The following is a 22513-nucleotide window of genomic DNA, read 5'->3' as shown; positions in this document are numbered from 1 at the left end:
TATAGATATAGATATAAATGTAAATTATTAATTTTCAATAATTAGAGGGCAGATTTTTCGCTGGAACTGCTAGGAACGGAACACCCGCGACGACTTCGCAAATTTCGGTGATTACTTTCTATTGCGCGATTTGCTTCGCGCTTTTTTTCGGCAAATGGTCGAGATTGCCAATTTGTACCATAGGAAATTGGGGTAACTTCACGCTGCTGCATGTAATTTCCATAATCCGTTGATACTTCAGACTTGCACTCGTCGCAGTAAGACCCGGCTTCGCTTTTATCCGTCAAGATATCTTCGATTTCTTCATTTCTTTTGGATATTTTTTGTCTGAAATAAATTATTTATGTTATCAATAATTAGGCTGGAAAAATTTTCGGATTAAATTCGAGATAAATGGGGAGCGGATGACTATTTATTTATTTAATCCCCTCGAAGTAAAATTCATTTCAAAGGGGAGTTTATTTTAATGTTAAAGCTCCGAATCAGAGTGACGGAGAATTCAAAATAAAATTCGAATTCGCTCCCGATTTTTTACTGTGTAATTATTATTAATTAATAAAAATAAACCTAAAAGTTCTCATGGTAATCAATTGAGTTAAGTTATCCCATAGACAAAAAAAAATCTTTGCACAAATATATGTAATATGGTTAACATGTACGACAAGAAAATAAAATATCGTTGCAAGTATCATCGATAATATCCAGCTGATAAAACTCGCTGACAATAATTTCGGTTCGGGTGACAGCGGATCGTACGATGCCCAAACTTTTTTCCACCAAATTGGGTTATCATCTTTGCCTTCATCCTACGAAACAATCAATAATTATAATCAAAATTAATTACACTAATTAATAAAATACATACGTCCCAATAGTTATAGACGGTGCAGTAAATAATTCTTTGGATAATCAACCAGTACCACAATGCGGCGTTTATTATGACCCAGCTGAATGCAGCCTGAAAAAATCAAATTATTTATTTACTGAATGGTAGACGAGTAATTGAAGTGAACGTACCTGAAGTATAGCCTGAAGAAATGTCTTGTTAGTCGCAATAGGCAGCCATCTGAAGCTCAGACTACGTCTCAGAGCCACGCAGACCGCGGTGATGAGAATAAATGAGGGAAACGTGTGGCTAAAATCGGGTCCCAAAAGGACCTTGGCATACTCACGCAGGACTTTGTGACGCAATGACAGGATTTCATGGGGCACTGATACGAAGGTCAATATTTGGGAGCTCAAAGCTGTTAAACAGGACATGTCAGACTCTCATAATATGACACCAGGCCCTATTTGGTTAAAGTATAAATTATAAATAATGAATAATGTTAAGGTCGGTTTTAAATGCTAAGGAAAAAATAAATGAACGACTCTTGACATTTGAAATAATCGAATGCTGCTATGATCTACTCGATCAATAAACGTTTCTTCATTTTTTTTTTCCACTTATCTGTCTAATTATCTAATCGTGCTGTAGATATTATAAATAATAAATTAGTTTAAGAAAGATTTTTTTTTTAACTCTATTTAATTGACAATACGGTATAGGTAAATGTTATATAAGATCGTTGGAAAGTGAATTTAATTGCCAACGACTTTTATAAAAATAAAAAGTAACAAAATCAATTGCTTTTAATTAATTACCGGTTAAAGTTATTTTCTGACAAAAGTTTTTATTAAATTGATCTAACTTTTAAACGAATCATTTTACGACATTTTTCAATGAGACAAAAATTGCAGGAAATTCAATTGTCTACAAGTTTTGTTTGAAAAAAAATTCTGTAAAATCGATAGTTTAAAAGTTATAATTATTTAAATATTAAAAAAAAAATTAATTTACATCATCGTATTTTTTTTTAACTTTAAATGAATGTAAATTTTATGAAATTTTTTACTGAGAAAAAATTTTTAGGAAAAAAATTAGCTTTCCAATGACCACCTATAAGACCTAGTTATCTCAAATAATTACAGAGATAAATTAAAAGAAAAAATATATCAATTATCAAGGTAAAGTATTTATTTGAATAATTATATAAAAGCGATATATATATACAAAAATATTTACAGTTAATGAATAGAATAAAAAAATGATTGAGCTTTAATTATAAGTTATAAGTTATATATGATAACGTCAGTCTAGATGAGAAAATAGTCAGGGCCAACGAAGGATCCGCACTTGGGAAAGTCTTGCGGCGGCGGTACCATGTCACCGGGCTCTCCGACTTGCAGAATAACATCCAGACCGCGAGTCCACTCGAGAGCATTTTCGTCACGCAACATCCAGTAGCCTGCGAACGACAAGGACATACATTTACGTTTATATATATCTGGTCATATTATTGAATAACAAGCAACAACCAACAGCCGAGCAGCCGACAGCAATTTACTATCCCCGTGAGAGCGAATATATAATAATGCCGGTATCATTTTATCGATCCCGACCTTGAAAGCTAGTATGTACGCAAATATTAAATTAAATTACCTGGATTGTCGGCCTTGAATCGCAACGCGACAGCGCCGAACTTGGGTACAGTTATCGTGTCTTTAATAGCTGGTGATTCAAAATTACGTGAAAATAATAAATTTTGTTTGTCTAATTTTTTTATTTCATCGAGACTCTTCTCTTGTCCGAATCTACGGCCCGCCACTACGTAGAAATTGTATCCGTGAAGATGGTAAACTAGGTCATCACGTCCAACTACGGATCAAGTATCAAAAAAATAGTATCTTATATTTATAACAATAATAATTATGATAATGAATTGTGGTAATTCATTAGACAGTAGGCAAGGGCGCAATGAAGCTAGGGATGAAGAGGAATGTCTGGAAGCTGAATCAATACTTTAGTGGTGCGAAGGTCCTACAAGGGAATTTGGATCGAGGTTCTTTTTGGAAAAGTGCTTTTTCTCTCTTATTTTATGTTACTTTTGATTTTAACGATTAATATTATAAAACAATAGAGGAGAACACTAGACCACTGGATTAACTCGAGGGCTCTTTAAAGACGTCGACGAGCTTAATAATTTTTTAACGAGTAAGGATTTTTTTAATGCTTGTATACTAGAGATAAAAATAAATATTTTAGTTTTTCAAATTTTTTCAGTTATAATTTTTGATACTACGAGGAAACAGGACAAAATGAGCAGCCTATTTTACCCCTCTCTTTTAATTTAAAATTTGATAAAATTAAAAAAAAAATTTTTACCCAATTTCGTAAAAAATTTTTTTGTCAAAACTTTCAGATTAAAAATTCTTTTGATGTAAAATAAAATTTACAAGATTTTTTGCCTCAAGTATCAAAAACTAGACCGTTGATAAAAATAAATTCTGTTTTCCCTCCAGTGCATTTTTCCTAAAATTAGTTTGCTCCAAAAAATAAATCAATTTTATTCCCTAGTCTCCGGGCCACTAAATCAATACCTTGGTCAATTAGAATAATCTCAACACTGGAACCCAAGGGAATGCGACGAGTATTGACGCATTCACACGCAGTAATACCATTCAGCTGACGACAGCGTCCAGATGACGTTTCGGAATCATTTTCATTGCACAACATCTCCTGAGGGACATCCGGACCTTGAGTCAATAACGGAGAGGACGGGTATGTGAACGTCGCATTCCTAATGCTCATAACACGAGTTTCTAGATCAGAGCCTGAAAATAAATATAAAGTGAGAAACTTAAATACACAAGAGACAGAGTACAAGTAAACGATGATGAGTTTGTTTGTAAAACTAACCCGCAATCTCGGATGGATGCATCCTCTGATTAATAGGAAGATAAATAGTTACATCTGGTTGTGTGTCTAGTGCCGGTGGTAAATTTGATATTGCTTTAATCTCAGTTGAACAAATATGACCAGGTGTGTTGCATTTATCTGCTGGATTTGTTGTCATTTCAATTTCATCATCTTTATTATTACCACCGACGTGATTTGTTGCATCGTCATTTAAATTAACGCCATTGTACTTCAACAATGCTGATCCAATCACAGTTGCATGGCAGCCTTTGTTGGTATAGACATTAATATGATAAGCTGAAATTACTCTGTCCGCTCTGACAACAAAATCTGCACGCTCTCCTTTTGCCAGAGTTATCGACTTAACTTGCTGAGGGACCACGGGACTCCCATCAAGTGCAATGACAGTCAGCGGATGCTCTTGGATCTCGAATGTTATGGGACATGCACCGGCACCACCCGCGTGGGCGAGTCGGAAACGATACCTGACTCCCTGGGTGACGTTGAAGGATGTCAGTGGGACTGGCGGTCCATTTGGTTGCTGTCCTCTGCCGTTGATAAGCAACAGCGCGGGTTTTTTGTTCGCCTGACCAGCCAGAGTGTCGGTGACTATTGAATGGTGCCATTGGGATACCAGTAATACGTGATCTGGGTCGTCGACATCGTACAATGAACGATGAGGCTCTCGCACGTCGGCTTGACGGACAATCAGCGAACCGAAGATACCGTTCGCTACATCAACACCTAAGTATAAGAAAGATGTTTAGTGATTGTAAAGTCATGTCTTATTTATTTGTTTTATGGCTTTTGTGTTTGCTTTTGTTGATATTTAAATGACGTTGTTTTTTTTTTACTTTTTAATTTTGATTTCTAAATTTTTTTTTAATGTCATTGTTATTATTATTTTGGAAAGTATTCTATTCACAGAGTTTTGACTTTACAAAAAAAAGTTTCAAATAAATTTTGTAGGAAATTTAATTAGCTACAAAAAATGTCCTTAACAATAAATCGATAATTTAAAAATTTAAAAAGTTATAGTCATTTTAATATCAATCATTTAAAAAATCTGTTCAGAGACTGGAGTAAATTTTGAAAATCCTTAATAAGAGTTAACCAGAATGGGAATGCCAAAGGTGAGTCCCAGGTACAGCAGCCCGGAATTTGTATTGAAAAGTGGTATAACTTGGAATAGGACATTGTGTCACTAGTGGTACACCATCCATACACGGAGTTTCACGTTGCGTTTGCCCGCGCCAATGTATCGACGCTGCTTTGCCCGGAAGCCTGTTTACAACATCCACAACCAGTATATCGTTCTCGCAGACCTTGAATAATTTATAATTATTTATTATTTAATCCAACATTTCATTTTATTTTAGTTTATATAACTTCATATGCCATGACGCAAGCACCTGAATACTCGGGCCAGGCAGCTGCCTATTCGCCGTCAGGATTCCCCGATGATGCCCATCCGCCGACACGCAATGATTCCCAAGACAAGCGGTCTCATTGGCTGGGCAGTCTCCACAGGACCTAAAAATTTCAAGCCATTAAAAAAGTTCAAATGTCATTGGTCGTTGCTCGGTTGCAGGTTTTTTCGTCCACACACGCTTATTACATAACGGTTTTTGCAACGGCACCAACTATCTAATACCTAGGCACAGATTGACTGGCAACCCGTTACTACATTACAGTCTGATGCAATTCATGACATAATATGTGTAGTAATAAGTAAACAAAATAAATAAAAGTCTTAATAATAATAACAATAATAAAACAAATTAAATTACTTGCTGAGTGTGTGGAAAGGCTCCAAAGTTAATTTAACTCGGCAAATCATCGGCCAGTCTAAATGATGACACGGTCTGTCGCATGATAAAAATGTTTGTTCTGCAACAAAATAAATTTATTATAAATAATATAGAAATGAAAAAAAAAAAAAATAATAATAATAATATTTAATAGCTAACGACTAATGATGTCCGATTTAATAACTTTTACTATTAACCTCAAGCTTTCACATCTTGGTGACAATACAAGTCACTTATTTATTTATTTAATGGCTTATTTATTTAAAATAAAAGTCTCTAGAAATTTAGCTAAAACTTACGCGGCAAGTAATTAAAAACATGTAAAAATCCTGCCGCAGATAAAACCATAAGGACGACAACGGATGTTCGTAGAAAGTATGTCAATGCAGGAACTTTTCTCGTCATTCTGTCTGACAGCAGACGATTCGACAAAAAAAATAAACTTTTTAATTGATTTTCACTCAATCTAGACAAATAGTCTGCGAATTTATTTCCGGTAACGCGAAGACATTTCGCAAATCCTTTCGTAGCTCGAGGGTCAGATGAATAAAAAAATGTAGCACAGAATCATTTTAATTTAAAAAAAATTCACTTATTAATTTATGAAGTAGATTTATCACTAACGCTCCCTAACGAACCGGAGTCGACGCCTGACTAATGTAATGCTGAAGTAAGCGTCAATGCGGACGCAACTGCTCAAAACCAGCTAATGTAACCAAAGGAAAGGAGACTTTGTAAGCATTTGACCATCAATGATTCGTGACATTCAATTATTACTTGCTTGACTGGGTCTTATTTATGTTTTAATCTCAAAGTGTCCGTCAATGCAGTAGTTGAGTTTGCGCTGGGACTTAAGACAAAGACAGAAGCCAAGACAAAAACCAAGACAAAAACAAAGACAAACTAAGTAGTGAGACTAATGTTAGTATTACGAATTTATTTGAATAAGAGTGAAAGTTCCGTTGCCAGAGGTCCCGGCAAGAACCTCTGACTTTTTCTCTTTCTCAGCTTATCTCAAGTATACCTTCAAGGTATATCTTTCTCTCTTGTGTCAAGTACTAAAACACTTTCATCTTACGACCTTTCTCCTTTTTATACATATATATATATATATATTTTATAAAATACATACAAGCATATTAAAGAGTACCAAGTTTAAATGGTAGTGGAACTTTTCTTATATAGATTAAACATAATTTCGCTTTCGCTGTTGGCGTGAGTCTCGTTTTGTGTCTGGTCTTACACTTGCATGTGCACTTACACTTTACGTACATATAGACTTACTTGTAATGTACACCGACTTACGCTACATGTATGTATACGTATGAACACTTTTTTATGTTTATGTTTATATTTATTTGTGATAGACGCCTGGAAAGCAGGTTTCGTTTTGAAATATTCTTTCTTCTTTTTAAAAAAAACATTCTATTGATTAATGGTTCAGTACTTGCTTTCACACTAAACATCAAACGATATATATTCATATAAATATAAAAATATGAGTCATTAAATTTTGTCCATTAAAAATTTACTTTATTTTAAAAAAAGAGCAGAGTGAAGAAAAATATTTTGTTATCAATCATCTAAAATATATATAACGTCGAAACCGGAAGAAATATTTTTTACATCAAGTGAAACTACATAATTTTATTACAACTTATTGTTATTGTTTTTACCGCATATTCGTTATCGAGTCATCACTTTCACCTTTATTGTCATGGTTTAAAGACTATTTTTATAGCGCCTTAAACTTTATGACAGCAAGATACAAAATATAGTACAAATATATGTTTTTAAATTCAAAAATATTTTACTAGATGATCGTTAATATATCAGATAATTATTTCTATGCCAGATAATTGGCAGTGTGTCAGTTTTATGGTACGTAAATGTCAGAGCACTAAATTTAAATTTATAAAAATTTAACTTACCAGGAATTGGAGTCAAGTAAATAATCGTTGCGACGACAGATCCCAGTCCTACGAAAATCGCAAAACGGAAAAACATTTTCCAAATTTAATATTGATGATTTGTCAAGACGGAAGAAGATTTGCGTGGTTTTAACGTAAGAATAAGAGAAGTAAAGAGGAAAGTTACGGTATCGCGAGTTAAAGACCTGAGGTATTATAAGGAGTGACCGGTATCGTAGTCGCAGGTATACTAGCAACATGCTGGCAAGTTCATTGCCAGAGAGAGAGTTGATGGTTTGTTGATTCTTGATTCTTGATTCGAGGATTTAAAACGCTACTGCTAAATATCAACTAATGTTAAACTGAAAAGAAATAGAAAGACCGCTAATTTAATCTCTTAGACAGACTTATGGACTCTTAATATATATTCATAGATTTTTTTTATATTTATGATGTTGAAGAGAAGTATATGACGTATTACGCAGTGATATTTAACTCGATTAATTGACTGTACATCCTCTAATATCTTGTTTCTACTTAATATTATTTTTTTATTTCGTCATGATTTCTCGACTTTCTGATATCTATTCAAAATGGATTTAAAAGTTATCACGATTATATTTTATTTCCTTGATTCAAACTTTATTTTTATATAAAACAGATAGCAATCAAATTTATTCAATTAGATAATTATCTGGTTTTATTTATTTATGAATACTTCAGATATTTCCCAAAATCGCCGACAGGTGGCAAAAACAAAAAATATTTTCGTAAGTGAATTTTGAATTAAGCATATTTAAATACATGGGGAATTGGTTTTTAAAATTGAAAACGGGCGGGATTAAAATCTAATTGAAGCCTGGGAAAAATATTAAAAGTGGTCGTACGTTTTTATTATTTCTTAATAGAGATCAAATGTAAATATAGGTCATTAGCAACTATTAGAAAGAGGAAATATATTATTTGATAAAATTAAATTATAGAGAAAGTAATTAGATTTTTTTGTAATTGCTGTGGTTATACAAAATGGGTTCATACCACAAAAATAATTTAGTTAATTGTAAATTCTGTAGATATTTGAATACTTTTCTCTTTTCATTTGTTGATGTCATGTCAAATCTATGTCTCAGTAGAAAAGTCTCGATGTCTTCCCTTTGAGTATCAATCGGACATATTTTTTTTCTATTTTGCCTACTAATTGATGTCCCACATTATTTTTTAGTCTCTCCCAATGTAAAATATAAGAAAATACTGGAGAAAAAAAATATTTCTGAGCGCTACACCCTTCATAGAACCATGACGATGGACATGTCATCGAAAATAAAATCGCCTGTGATCCTTTAGGTTAAAAAAAAAACTATTCTCCGTTTTTAATTTCTATCTTAATTATTAAATCATTTATTAAATTCTATTAATGTAATCATTTCACTGGTGGTAAAAATTTAAATAATGGCGGGAAAAATTGAATTAAAAAATTCCCACAAGATGGCAGAAAGAAAATAGTAAACAAGTTTGTAAATATTTTTATTATATATCATGTAATTTATAAAGTGTAATTACAAAAATTAAATATAAGTATAATTAATTCAAATGTCAGTGATCATAGTTAGTTTAAAATTATAAATTAATAAATGAAGTGAGTGATTAATCAAAATGCCTCCGATAAAAAAAATGGTTGGTTATAATTTTTTTAAAAAAATAAAATTCTTTATTTGAATTCAAAATAAAAAAATTTATTTACATTTTAGAAAAGTAACAGCGGATGGCTGGATCTGGACATGGATTTCAGTCCAAGTGACCCACCACCGCGGAAGGAGACCAAGAAGCCCAGACAGGAGCCAATGGACCTAGATTACATTGATACTCTGACAGTAACCAGACGTAGAGATCAAACCAGCAGTCTAGCGGCACTTCTCGAGGCCTGTGATCCCCAGAAGTCATCAGAGTTAGCTGTCAGTAAGCAGAAGCAGAACGAACTGTCAGATTGGCTGATAGAGAAAGCTCTGCCTGGTGTTCCTCGAATCCTCGTGCTCTCCGGACCCTCTGGTTGTGGAAAAACAGCAGCTTTGAAGGTCCTCGCCAAGGAGAACAAGTTCGACATCATCGAGTGGATCACTCCCGCCGACTCGGCTGCTAACATCAATGACAATTACATGACAATCAAACAAGCTGATAAATTTTCCGATTTTTTTATTCGCGCTACCAGATACAACTCAGTTCTGAGCAACCAATCAAACCGCAAGCTCCTGCTTGTCAAAGATATTCCAAATGTATATTTTTTTGACAAGGAAAGCTTCTACGATCTTCTAACGTAAGCTTCTAATTTAAAATCCCCAGCATCCAATCAATGATTAACTTAATCTTCTATCTGCAGGCAGTATTACGAACTTGGAACCCATCCCCTAGTATTTATTTGTCCAGACTCAGAAGCCAGCAGAGTCCAGCAGTCGCTATTCCCAGCTGAAATAGTTGAAAGGTACAACATTGACAAAATAAACGTCAACGCAACGACTCCAGCGGCAATGAAGAACATGCTGAAGCGGGTCACCGCGATCCTCAACGCGAAAGCCCGGCATATGTTGCACGTAACTCAGCACAACATTGACGAGGTCTTGTCTAACAGCATCGGCGATGTCCGGAGCACGTTGCTGAATGTCATCTTCACCTCCCTCAAAGTTCCCGGTCGACAAGCGACCAGTCACTGCGAGCTCCGCGAGGAAAGTCTGGGTCTCCTGCATGGGGTCGGGAGAGTAATCAACCCCAAACGCGAACCCAGTGACAAGTCACCAGGGTCCTGGAAGTTCGTTCACGATCCTGATGACATCGCCTCGTACTTCCAGTCCCATGCCAGTGTCTTCCTGCACTTTTTGCATGAAAATTATTTGAACACAATGGAAAAAATAGAGTACGTTGATGTCGCCTCAGATATTATGAGTTTATCTGACACTTTGTTCAGTGAATGGCGGGTAAGTTTTTCAATTTAATTATAATTATTTACAATTCATTTATTTTATTTTAAAATTCCAGGATCCAAATCTTACTAAATTAAATTTATCACTTTGTATTCGTGGGTTGATGGTCAGCAATGAGACTCCAGTGTTGCGATGGAATCCCGTACGTAAACCAAAATCATCTGAAACTAAACAGTAATTATCATTTTTTTATTAATTAATTAATTAATTACGAACTTTATTGCCTTGTAATTAATTGCATTAATAAATTTTTTTAGTCAAAGAGACCTGAATGTCGCCGAAGAACGTTATTACAGATCAATAATACGCCCCAAGGCTGTAAAAGATCCACCGAACCTAGAGACCATCATCGAAGCAGTTGATTAAATTCCCCAACAGTAAACCCATCAGTAATTAGATTTTTTATCAGCATTAAGCCACCAATAAATCAAAAAAAATATAAATAAATTATTTACCAGTATTTTAAAAAATTGTTTTTTGAAATTGGCGCCACTAGTCCCTGGATCTGTCACCTGTCATCAGCTCCCATACACTCATATTACACTAATTAAATAAATGTAAACAAATAACCACCCACTTGTCTTTAACAATTAGTTAGAAACAATTACTACTAATTAATTAAATTATTTATTTATTTATTTATTTATAATGAAAAAACATTTACGAGTTTATTTGTGTTGATAACCTCAAAGTGCAGTGCAATAATTATTTACAGACTGTTTTTATATAAATATTTAATTTAAAATGATTGAATCACCAGGATGGAGCACCGACAGGGACAAGGAGATCCATAAAGCTGCTGGTAATGTGCAATTACGTAAATACAGTAAATTATTTAATCGCTTGAGTGAAGACTGGTACGAGAGTAAGTCTTCAATAAATTACATCATCGAGGGGCCAATCCGGTTGACCTGTCACTGCAATGAGGAAGAAGGTCTGATGTCTCTAGTAGAAATGGAGAACAAGAATCTGTCAAAATTACTGGCTACTGTTGCGGCTACTTGTCGAGAAATCCGGTTGCTTAAACAGGAATCGGAGCATCATTACACGAAACTCTTCAATCATGGGGAGAAAAGTGACAAGGACACTGATAATTACAATTTCAATTCTCTGCTGACAGACTGCCAGGATTTGTCGCTGTATGTCAACAGGATAATGTCTGTGATTCATCTGACAGTCCAGCAGCTCTCGAGCTTGACCACCAGCACCAACGAGATCTACCTGCCGGCACTGATTGAGCACCTGGTGGACTTGTTTGTCATCATGGTAACCTTGGACGAGATCGTCGACTCGCTTCCGATGATCCTCGACCAGTGGAAGAAGTACCGGATCCAAGTGCGCTCGGTGATGCACAACCCCGGCAAGTTTTCGATAAACGAGTCCAAGCTACTGACCTTCGATAAGCTGCTGAAGGATCTGCACAATCAGCTGCTGACCAGGAACTTGTTTTTCAAAGCCATTGATCATGTGATGGACGTGAAGAAGAGCCCGACGATGAATGATCATCTGATAAGTTATTTGAAAAATATTCTCAGTGACGTAGAATCGAAACTAACGAGCGTTTGTCTGATCAACAGGTCCTGGATACGTTTGAATGTCGGGCTGGTGGTTTCTGTCAAGCTATTTGGAGTCTCTGATAAGAAACTGATCAAGAAACTTTGCGATGTCAACAAAAAATTGTATGCGGTGACGTTGGTAGGGAACATCGTCTGGGTTCCGAGCAAGTTTCTGGCGGATTATATTGGCAGCGAAGCGGGGACTGTAAATAATACAGTGGGAGAGCGAGTTCTGAGTGTCAGGATGCAGAAGTTATCAGTAACTTGCGGGGGATTAATAAACAAATCAATGCAATGGTGTGTAGAAGCTAAAAATTTACTCTGTGGGACCGAGTTCCAGATATCTGATATAAAAAAACAGTATTTGCTGATAAAGGAAGTGGTTTCTCTGATGGTGCAGATAAACGAGCAGGTATCGTTCATCACGAACGTCCACGCGGCTCTCGCGAAACCCATGAACAGAAGCACTGTCCAGCTTATTTGCAGAATGATTGAAGTCCAGCGTACTCTGGAGATGACTGTGCACTCGCTGGGCCCCATGGTGGTGCAGGCGCAGAGTCGCGGGCTTCAGTATCTGAGCTACGAGATCCTGGTGATACTGGAGAATGCGCGCAAAGGACTGATCCAAAAAGACCAAGGCTACAGTAGAGAAAAATTGGACGCCTTGTCACTGACTTGTCTGAGCATGAAACTGGTCAACGGGCCCGGCTCCGCTGATCGCAGACTAATCGTCAGATGCGCGCTGTCCTGCGTCAGACAACTCGCGGACGCATTCAAAGATGAGGAAGTGATAAAACTAAAGCAGAAGCTCGATGACTATGACATTATCGCTGATTTGCATGCGAACATTGCCGAAGCTTGCGATTACTCGGTCTTGTTGCATCACCAGTCGATGATTCCCGCATATTTCATGTGCGTCGCCGAGAGCACGCAGGACATAAGTCATCTAGTCCATCTTCTTAATGCCTTCAACAGCGCAGTGATTCGCCAGGAACCCTCAGAGCTGACCGCGACCCGAGTCAGCGAGCTTAAGGAGGCCGTGGTAAAGTTTATCCTAGAACCAGCTTGCAGGGAAATAGAAACAAGTCTCCGGCTTCACGTCCACGCCCATCTGAAGCTCGACACCACGAACCCCTTCAAGGTGGGAGCTAAAGATGCGGGGAGAATCGTCAGATCTCTACCGCTACCGATCGCGGGCAACTTGATCAGCGCCAAGAGATTTGTTGAGCATTACCTAGATGACATATTTTACAATCTTACCACCGTTGCTCTGCACGACTGGAAGACTTACAAGACGATGCACGCCCTGGCTAAATACAAACTGGGTCTCGACTCGGTCCAGAACCACTTACCCACTCAGACTCTGGAGCAGGGTCTAGATGCGCTGGAGATAATGCGCAACATCCATGTCTTTGTTTCAAAGTATCTTTACAATTTAAACACTCAGACATTCATCGAGCACACTAGCACGAACAAACATTTGAATACAATCGGGATTCGTCATACTGCTAACTCAATCCGCACACATGGTACGGGAATAATGAGCACGACAGTTAATTTTGTGTACCAGTTTCTGCGCGTAAAGCTTCATACCTTCTCCCAGTTTTTGTTTGATGAGCACATAAAGTCTAGACTGTTGAAGGACATCAGGTTCATCAAGAGTCAAAGGGAACGTGACTTGACGCCGTATACTTACGAGCGGGCTGAGAAATTTCAGAAAGGGATACGTAAGTTGGGAATGTCTAATGACCTCAGCTACCTGGACCACTTCCGTCAGCTGATAACCCAGATCGGAAACGCCCTGGGATACGTAAGACTGATTAGATCTGGAGGACTCCATGCTTGTGCCAACGCGGTGTCTTTCCTCCCGGACATCAACACACCGGCATTCGAAACCGCAGCCAAGGAGTTGAAATACTCGGAGACCAGTCAAGCAGCAGCTAAGAGACTGGACGACGACATTGGAAACCTGGTAAGGAATTTCACTGAAGGGATTCAGTACTTTAAGCTGTTGGTTGATGTCTTTGCTTCGGCGTTCCGGGATACCAAGTCCCATCACCTGCAGCAGTTTTACGCGATAATTCCGCCGTTGACGCTGAGTTTTGTTGACAACGCGGTGGCGAACAAGGAAAAAATATTCAAGAAGAATAAGGACGGCGCCGCGTTCACTGATGACGGGTTCGCGATGGGCATTGCCTATATAAATGCTCTGTTGGAGCAAAGTGCCGAGCTGGACGGGTTGCAGTGGTTCGAAACCGTCAATGCACACTTGAACCGGGAGAAAAAACTGGCAGAGAGCATCGAAGGCGATGATGAAAAACTTCAGCAGACAAGAGCGCTGACGCTAAAGAGACTCGCGGAAAGAAGTGCCGAGTTCCAGTTGCTCTACTACAGTCTATCTGGTGCAAGAGTTTTTTTTAAGCAGTCAGATTATTAATGATTAAGAGTTTAAAGATAATTATTTTAATGGTTTTTAAATACATTTATTGTTTTCATAAAAGATAAACTTGTTTCATATTGATTTATTTTTTTTTTTAATTTAAATTAATTAAGAATCACAATTAAGCTTAAAGTAGATGATAAAAATTCAAGATTATCTTTGGTCATAAAAAATGTTACTTAAATTTTTTAATTAACAAAAAAAATATTAGAATCTACTCAAGCCTATAAAAAAATTTTTTAAATTTTATTGCTTTCACTTTATATCAATCGCCAGCAGATTTTTTATCACCATCAGACCGTACAGTTAAAAAAAATTTTGATTTTAGATTTTTGGCGGCCCAACTTGCCGCTTTGTAGTTTTAAAAAATAATCTAGGGGTCCATTACACCCCGTGTCCTTTACGTAAATTAAAAAAAATTAAAAAGTGTCTCAACTTTTTTTATGACCAACAAAAGTCTCCAACTAAAAAAAATGGCGTAATAATTACAAATAAATCACAATAATTAATGACTAATATGACTAGGGCGCTGGTATATCACTGAATATAAAAAAAAATAATAACAATAGTATACAACTCAGTCTAAATGTTTGTACGATTACGATTAAATAATAAAATAAAAATCAACGAGCCGGAGAAAAAAAAATGCCGATTGATTCAGTCTCTCAAGTGCTAAAACTAAATAACCGTTTGGATTTTACCTCAATTTATCTACTTTAATTATTATATTTTAAATATATAATGAACGAATTCGCTCTGGAAACAACTCGGAGTTTGGAGTCTAAGTCAGAGCTAGAGCTAGACATTTTTTTTATTGCACTAGCCGCCTGTTGGATTTCAGTGATTTAACTTTGAGACCTCGAGTCCTCAGGGTCAAGAAGATCGTCACAGGATGCTGTCGGTGGTAATAATTGACGTCCGCCTCGTTTCTTAGTACGTGTAAATACTTTAGTCAATTGAGCAAATTTACGTCGCGACACTTTTCCCATATTTTTTAAACGTTCTCTGAATAAATCTTCGTCTGTTCCGCTGCATTTTTCGGATCCATGTAACTTTGAATCTGAAATAATAAACTTAGACACCAAAAATTCAATTAAGAGATTGAATAATTGGCCAATTAAAATTACCATGCTCCAGAGTATTTAAAAAGTCTTCATTCCATCTCAGCTCACTCATAAATTCCTCATTCTGTAAAAACATGGCGATCCTCTCGTCTTCCAGTAAAGAGTTCTCTTGAGCCACAGGGTCATGCGCGTCTTCGAGAATCTGCTGGGGAATTCTGAGAAACGAATCCGGCAGCGGTCCCAGCAGTGGAGGCTTCCACTTGTTGCTGCTCTTTGATTGCTTTGCGTCAGGGGCGTCGACACCAACGAGAACCTCCTGATGAACGGCAGCTTTGGGCGATGAGTCTGTGGAACCGTCACTTTGTTCCAGTTCGCTGCGGATCTTTTCGTTCTCATTGTCTGTGCTCATTGCCAGCAACTGATCAATAGTCGTGTCTACCGCTCCCTGATTCGACCTCAGCACGGCCTGAAATTACACCAATTAATTATCAACATAAACAATTAAATTACTTAGTAATTACTTCAATGACATCATCATCCATTTGAGGAAACATATTTTTGAAATCAGCCATCGCTTGATAAAATTCAAGTGTCGTTTGTTGTTGCTCAGCTGCCGATGCCATTTTATTTTATTAATTTATAAATGTCAGTAATTATCAAGATGCTATTAATCAAATCACGTGCATCTAAAAATAAATTTTTTTATTTTGTAATTAATTATTATTATTATTAATAATCAATAAATAATTAATTAATAAATACCTATAGATATTTCTTGCTAGTCAATTCACTTTCGGTAAAATACTAGCTGTCATTTAACTTGTAATGAGTAAAGTCACTTGTCATGGCACTAATTATTATTATTACTTTTGAATAGTCGTTAATTGTTATTAATTGTCAGTGACAATGAAACAGCTCCCTTAAGTTGGCGGGGGGAATTCGATTTTTGGCAAATTTTTTTTAGCAATTCGTTTGTTCGTCGATTGTTCGTCAATGTTCGCTATAAATAATTATTTGTTCGTTCTTTATTTTTTTTTAAATAAATTTTTAAAAATTTATTTGAAGTTAGCGGTGACTATACTCATTTTCTATCTTTTTTAATTTTTTTTCCATTTATCTTGATTTGTTTGTTAATACCCCACCAAAAATAGCGTTTGTTTGTTTGTTTTTATATTTATAATTAATTATTAAAATTTTAATTATGCCCGTTGATCTAATAGTAGTTGTGCGCATGCGCAAGTGTCTGCTCTAGGTTTAAAATTTTTTATTGTTTTCATTATTATTTATGTTTTAATTAAATTAGTAATCTTATCAAGTAATTATCAAATCCTGTTGATCATCTAGCACATCGTAAGAGTATCCAGGTATTTATCGGAGAGAAATGTCAATAAGCCACAATAAAATATGAAACGAAAGAGTCCTCAAAGAATCTTAGAAAACCACTTTTAATATTATTATTATTATCTTTATTTATTTAATATTTAATACACTCGACTAATTATTTTGTTTTATCAATATTAATTATGTATTAAAAATACTGAAAACATTTTAATGTTATTTTCATTTACTCTTTTATAATTTACCGCTCTGTTTTGTAACTTACGTGGTGTGTCACCTATTATCAAGTATTTTAACTTGCCGTTCAACTAGTATTTTTGTGTTACACAGTTGGTCTCATAAATAGTTGGTAAACCAATTACTAAATTACAAGTATCATCGAAGTCAATAATAAATAAATATAATATTGGAGCAGGTTTGTAAAATTAAACTAATAATTAATTATTTATTTAATATTAGAGTAGACTTATACAATTGAAGTTATTAATTATTCATTTGCGCAATTTTTATAAATTTATATTTTGCGTCTACATTGAGACTCAAAATAACTTAGCCTAAGAAATTTGATGAAAATTTTAATTAATATTTATTATTAAACATCATTTTATAATTAAAGATGTTTTTCTAATTTTTTTTTTTTTTTTTTTTTTTTTTTTTTTCCAAATATTAAAATTTTTTTTATTTTTCAGTTTTGAAAACAATATTTTTATACCACTTATCAAAATGGAGCTCAACTCTATAATGTTTCACCAATCGGATGTGATTCTTTCATCTAATCTCCAACATTATTTGTCCTTCATTTATATGTAAGTATATTACCATTAATTATTAGTATTATTATCAATAAGTTTTTGAACTCTGAAAATTTTTTGATCAGTACCCTGATTAAGAAAAATGATTTGCTTGATGTTGAGTGTATATCTATATATTAGTCGATTCAAATTGTTTTGAATCATTCCAAATTATTTTTGTTGATCAGGGTAACAGTTATATTTTATGATTATATTATTATATCGATTATTTTTTCTATACAGAGTTGACTAGAGAGGCTATGCAAACTGGAATCCGGGATGTAGACTCACTGAGTCACTGGTGATAATTGGTACAGTAGATAATATAAGTTGATCGTTGATGATGGACCGATCGGAAAGAGTTTTTTGGCTATTGAGACTATTATTAATTAAGAGCGTTTCGATTATGCTGGTGCGGAGAAGAAAAAGTTCTGTATCTACATTGCTATCGGTCAAATGAGATCTACAGTAACTTGGATCGTGAAAATAGTGACGGCACTGCTATTAACTATTCTATCATCGTATTCGATACCGTGTCTGATGCTGCTCTTTTCTTACACTTTTTTGCCATGTGCCATGGCAGAACTTTTTTTTTGTGACAACGGCAAACATGTCTTCATTATTTATGATGATTTGTCAAAATCGGTAATTGCTTACCATTAAATACTTTTATTTTTGAGACGACCTTTAGGAAATGATGCTTAGCCTCGTCATGTATTCTATATTCATTCTCGTTTTCTTGAAAGAGCAGTAAAATCCATTAAATGTACATAAATAATTGGTGAGTGAAATGAATAATTTATTAAATGAAAAACATGAATAAAATACGTTATTAAATAATCATATGATATTAGAGTTCGGACCGTCAATAATTTCCAGATGTTTCATCAAAAAAATAATAGTTAAAAAAAAATGCCTTTAGTTTTCCAAATTTTCAGTTAAGTATTTATAATTTTTTTCATAAATAATTCGTAAAAACAGATCAAAAATCATTATATAACTGTCAGTTTTTATTACTGAGTAGTATGACATTGAAATTCATAGGCCTCGACCATTTTTGGATATTTTGGAAAATGAATTATTTAAAGAAAAAGTTGTTTTTTGGAATATCTAGATGTATACGTTTTTATTAAAAGTTTTTTATAAATTTTTTCTGAAAAAACAACAAAATTATTATGTTTATTTGTTTCTATTGCTGAGTAGTAAATACGAATCATATTTTTTGTTAATAAAAGAATTTTGTTTTAAGTTTGATTCAGAATTACAATAACCAAGTTAGTTTTTCCATCCATCATGGCAAAATACGAGGACTCGTCAAATTACTTTAATCATCCATGGGATCCAATGACTTTGAGGCATACGTAAACATAGTTGCATTTCAACAAGGTAAATTTTAAATTGTTTATGAACCTGACATTTACAATCTAATGATAATCATATTTGTTTTAGCAAGTAAATTATATCAAGAAAAAATTTATTTTTTAATTCAACTTATAAATATTCAATTTTGACATGTATCCATTTCATAAATTTTTTTCTTTATTATAATTTATTTATTCAAAAAGAAAAAAAATTGTTTATTACATGTCTATACCAGTAAGATAAAAAAAGTCTCAGATCATTGTAATTGTTGGCTGAGGCGAAGCTGAGGCTGACAAACTTGTGATCTGAGACTTTTTGTATTTTACTGGCCTAGGTATGTAATATATATATATATATATATATATATATATATATATGTGTGTGTGTGTATATATATATATATAAGTGCGCGCGCGCGTGTGTGTGTGTGCGTGTGTGTGTGTGTGAAAATTATTAGATATCGGCTATTTTCAGACACAATTTAATTAAATCATTTAAATAGTAGGCTTATGATTTATATTTTACAGGTGCAACGCTTTTACTGGGACTTCCTTGATAGTAAAAACTATTTGACTGTCTCCGAAGCCGATGAGTTACTCCAAGCGAGCAAACTTCGGATTAATATGTAGAATGATGATATCAAAGACAATAGAAATCGTTAGATTTCTATTTAAGAGTGATATGTAGATTTCTATTCATATTTGATAGTCGTCTATTAGTGTACGGTTGACTGAAGTAGTTTCTTAATAAGTTTTTAAATCTTTTAAGTATACATATTGTCATTATAACTTTAATGTCTCATTTATTCCTTTTTTTTTAACTTAATTAGTGTAACTAGAAACCATTAGATGTCTGTCACTTCTAGTTATGTCTTGAGAAAAAAAAAGTAATTATGTAAAATTATTCTAAAAATTTAGGAAAATCTAAAATAAATCTATTAAGTTTATGAAAATTTTTACTCTTAATAAATGCAATATTTCGTTAATTAATTTTATACTGAGAAAAATAGTAATTTTTTCAACAGTTAATGGAAAAAATTTTCTTAAATTTGCTTGTTTTTTAATTACTACCCAATTCATTCATTGTTATGTATCAATTAATATGACAAGAATCACAGCTTTAAATAAAACACAAAAGACACCCAATAACTGGTGCAAACTATTTGACATTTTTTGGACAAGATTAAAACTATATGTTATTGTTTTAGAGTAAATCAGTAAAAAAAATATATGTATATATTCATATAATATGGTTTCTTATAATGGTTTTTTGCAATTTATTATCGATACAAATTTATATCAATTTACATTCTATTGTTATAATAATAATATTTACTTATATTTTAGATGATGAAAATGTCCACATTTTATATTATGCGTGACGTCAAAATTAAATCTATTGGTATAAAAAATGTCATTGATGATCAAATCATATTGTGTTGGTGATAGTTATTAAATTTTAAGACTTTAGTATAATCAATTTTTATAGTTTCTTCGTCATTGATCCTCAGCTATATTACTTGATTATTATCTATTGAAAAATGATAAGCAATATAAATAGTAATTAGTATGCGGCTAACGACAATAATTGATCAAAAAAATTAAGTTTAGTTACTTAAATTCTAACTATCATTGATTATTTTTCTAATTCTCCTTTACGTTACCACCTTAGCCACATCAATTTCAACAAAATTTTATGTTTGACATCTTTTTTTTTTCGTTAAAATTTGAAATAAACAAATGTTTGTACTGATTCTATGCTTTTTTATATTGGTCTATTCACTATGAATTTAATATTTACAATGGCTTACTTTTCAAAAAGACATGATGGTTTCGAAATATCGAGGTGATTCGACTAGTTGTAATTTCTTGAATAACATAGTTTTATAGGTCTAAACATTTATTTATTTTTTTTTTTTTCAATTAAAAATATCTTTTTTACCTTTACTGCATTTATAGAAAGTGGATCAGTTCATTAAAAATGTATTTGAAGTTTTATGAAGTACAAATAACAATGAAAAAACCTAAATTATTTACAAAAGCCCACTCAAAAGACCCCCTATAATATATATTTTACATATACATAGGTGCTCTACATAGTTAAATTTCCAGGTAAGAATAACGAGCGACTCCAAAGAATTAGATTTTTAATTATTAATAAAATTAATTTATCTTTAATAATGTAAGACACTAGATAACAATGGAAACATTAAAATATCAAAGAATGCACAATTCTTTAAAAAAAAATAATTTATGTAAAAATATTTTATTCACAATAGTCTAATTAATTATCAAGTATTTCAATCTGAAATTATTTAATTTTAAATAATTAAATACGAAATCGCATTGGTTATGGTAGCCACGTGGTTTACTTAGTAATAAATGAAATATTTTTCCAATTCAAAATTTAGCTATTTATATAGATATTGTACCTATTGTTATTGAAACTTTTATAAAAAAATTATTTTAATTGAAATTTTCAAATATTGAGTCATGCACTTGTGCAATGAAAATTAATTAATACATTAAATGTTAGACAGGAGTGTAACGACGCCTATAACTTAAACAGTTTATTCATGTAAACTTTAATGCATAATTTTAAACAAGAAGTATTCAAAATTATTAAAAATCAACTTAGTATCAGAAAGGAATGTTAGTAATTAAAAACCCTGAATGAAATTCTTAGTAGTTGATTGACAGCTAGATAATAAATTAAAATATCAATGAAGGTCTTTTTTTCTAACTGACATAATTAATGCAAAAATCTTTTACTTATTATGATCAAAATGATGTGTTTTTTTTTTTTTTTTAATACAAATTATTTTTTTACTTATGATCAAATTATCCGCTGCATAGGTTATGGTTACCACGTGGTCGTTACTTTTATATGATTATTTTCCCAGATTCAAACCAGAATAAAACAGAAATGTATCAGCATAAAAAACGAATAAAAGCAAAAGCTAATACAGTTTAATGTTCTTTATTGATTAGATCGATAAGATTTATATATGCATATAATTTTAAATTAACACTTACTAACATAATTTATAGCAGGTGATATTTATCATTTGATTGTTGTATTAGCAGCTTGTGCATGATAAAATAATCGGGATATATATTTACATCTATGGTTTTTTCATAAATGTTAACACTTAACTAATGCAAGTAAACATTTTTTCAACTATTCATTTTATTGTATTTTTCTTGAGTCTAAAATTTTCATTATACTAATTAATTTTGAGATTTTAATTCTGATCCATAATCTGAATCTAAATTTACGTCAAAATCTAAAAACTCTTGAACTTTTTCCTTATATTATTCTTTGCAGTTCCAACAGTATACCAAATAACGGAGTATAAAATGAAAATATATTAGTTAATAAAAATTTGTAATATTAATTTATATTTAATAATAAATCAATTACCTTGCATAAACGTTAGAAATTAACATTGTATTTTACAGCATTTCCAAATATTATATTCATATCATCAGCTACTTAACTAACCGTAATATACTTTTTTTGTATTATAA

The 22513-nt window shown here is 33.2% G+C and overlaps 4 protein-coding genes and 1 long non-coding RNA gene across 7 annotated transcripts; 3 read left to right on the top strand and 2 right to left on the bottom strand.

Annotated features, from left to right (window-relative positions):
- Positions 1-2007: 2007 nt before the first annotated feature.
- On the bottom strand, positions 2008-7726 carry LOC103578053 (uncharacterized). 2 transcript variants are annotated; one of them, XM_008558996.3, is made up of 8 exons: positions 7482-7726; positions 5530-5629; positions 5152-5272; positions 4854-5064; positions 3740-4483; positions 3421-3654; positions 2483-2698; positions 2008-2288 (listed from the first exon to the last, which is right to left on the bottom strand). In XM_008558996.3, exons 1-8 carry the CDS (start codon positions 7555-7557, stop codon positions 2137-2139), a joined length of 1854 nt encoding a protein of 617 aa, XP_008557218.1. In that variant the 5' UTR covers positions 7558-7726; the 3' UTR covers positions 2008-2136. The 2 variants fall into 2 exon arrangements, with proteins under 2 accessions (XP_008557218.1, XP_008557217.1); XM_008558995.2 differs by lacking the exon at positions 7482-7726 and adding an exon at positions 5850-6245.
- Positions 7727-8829: 1103 nt separating this feature from the next.
- Positions 8830-10808, top strand: LOC103578051 (cell cycle checkpoint protein RAD17). The gene is made up of 5 exons (XM_008558993.3): positions 8830-9134; positions 9209-9771; positions 9835-10426; positions 10488-10606; positions 10690-10808. The coding sequence occupies exons 1-5, from the start codon at positions 9114-9116 to the stop codon at positions 10796-10798; spliced, it is 1404 nt and encodes a 467-aa protein (XP_008557215.1). The 5' UTR covers positions 8830-9113; the 3' UTR covers positions 10799-10808.
- A 368-nt stretch (positions 10809-11176) lies between these two features.
- LOC103578052 (WASH complex subunit 4) lies at positions 11177-14494 on the top strand. The gene has a single exon (XM_008558994.3). The coding sequence runs from the start codon at positions 11177-11179 to the stop codon at positions 14423-14425; it is 3249 nt and encodes a 1082-aa protein (XP_008557216.1). The 3' UTR covers positions 14426-14494.
- Positions 14493-16633, bottom strand: LOC103578050 (CUE domain-containing protein 1). Its single transcript, XM_008558992.3, has 4 exons — positions 16255-16633; positions 16014-16178; positions 15556-15958; positions 14493-15488 (listed from the first exon to the last, which is right to left on the bottom strand). The coding sequence occupies exons 2-4, from the start codon at positions 16113-16115 to the stop codon at positions 15274-15276; spliced, it is 720 nt and encodes a 239-aa protein (XP_008557214.1). The 5' UTR covers positions 16116-16178; positions 16255-16633; the 3' UTR covers positions 14493-15273.
- A 411-nt stretch (positions 16634-17044) lies between these two features.
- LOC128669003 (uncharacterized) lies at positions 17045-19973 on the top strand. 2 transcript variants are annotated; one of them, XR_008404552.1, is made up of 6 exons: positions 17045-17245; positions 17520-17636; positions 17865-18402; positions 18476-18558; positions 18871-19007; positions 19511-19973. It is a non-coding gene; the product is annotated as an uncharacterized LOC128669003 (long non-coding RNA). The 2 variants fall into 2 exon arrangements; XR_008404553.1 differs by lacking the exon at positions 18476-18558 and having other exon boundaries at positions 17050-17245.
- Positions 19974-22513: the final 2540 nt, after the last annotated feature.

The sequence above is a fragment of the Microplitis demolitor genome, chromosome 2 (genome assembly GCF_026212275.2).
Source record: "Microplitis demolitor isolate Queensland-Clemson2020A chromosome 2, iyMicDemo2.1a, whole genome shotgun sequence".
Taxonomy (NCBI): Eukaryota; Metazoa; Arthropoda; class Insecta; order Hymenoptera; family Braconidae; genus Microplitis; species Microplitis demolitor.
The sequence above is the reverse complement of the archived record's forward strand: the minus strand, read 5'-3'. Positions and strand labels throughout refer to the sequence as shown.

Coding starts and splice junctions, on each gene's coding strand:
- LOC103578050 (XM_008558992.3), bottom strand. CDS start 16,115: ATGGCATCGGCAGCTGAGCAACAACAAACGACACTTGAATTTTATCAA. Junction 15,959..16,013: donor TGGATGATGATGTCATTGAA/GTAATTACTAAG, acceptor GTGTAATTTCAG/GCCGTGCTGAGGTCGAATCA. Junction 15,489..15,555: donor TTTAAATACTCTGGAGCATG/GTAATTTTAATT, acceptor TTATTATTTCAG/ATTCAAAGTTACATGGATCC.
- LOC103578053 (XM_008558995.2), bottom strand. CDS start 5,955: ATGACGAGAAAAGTTCCTGCATTGACATACTTTCTACGAACATCCGTT. Junction 5,273..5,529: donor CCTTTCCACACACTCAGCAA/GTAATTTAATTT, acceptor TGAAATTTTTAG/GTCCTGTGGAGACTGCCCAG. Junction 4,484..4,853: donor CCTTTGGCATTCCCATTCTG/GTTAACTCTTAT, acceptor TCTTATACTTAG/GTGTTGATGTAGCGAACGGT.
- LOC103578052 (XM_008558994.3), top strand. CDS start 11,177: ATGATTGAATCACCAGGATGGAGCACCGACAGGGACAAGGAGATCCAT.
- LOC103578051 (XM_008558993.3), top strand. CDS start 9,114: ATGCCTCCGATAAAAAAAATG. Junction 9,772..9,834: donor AGCTTCTACGATCTTCTAAC/GTAAGCTTCTAA, acceptor TTCTATCTGCAG/GCAGTATTACGAACTTGGAA. Junction 10,607..10,689: donor AAATCATCTGAAACTAAACA/GTAATTATCATT, acceptor AAATTTTTTTAG/TCAAAGAGACCTGAATGTCG.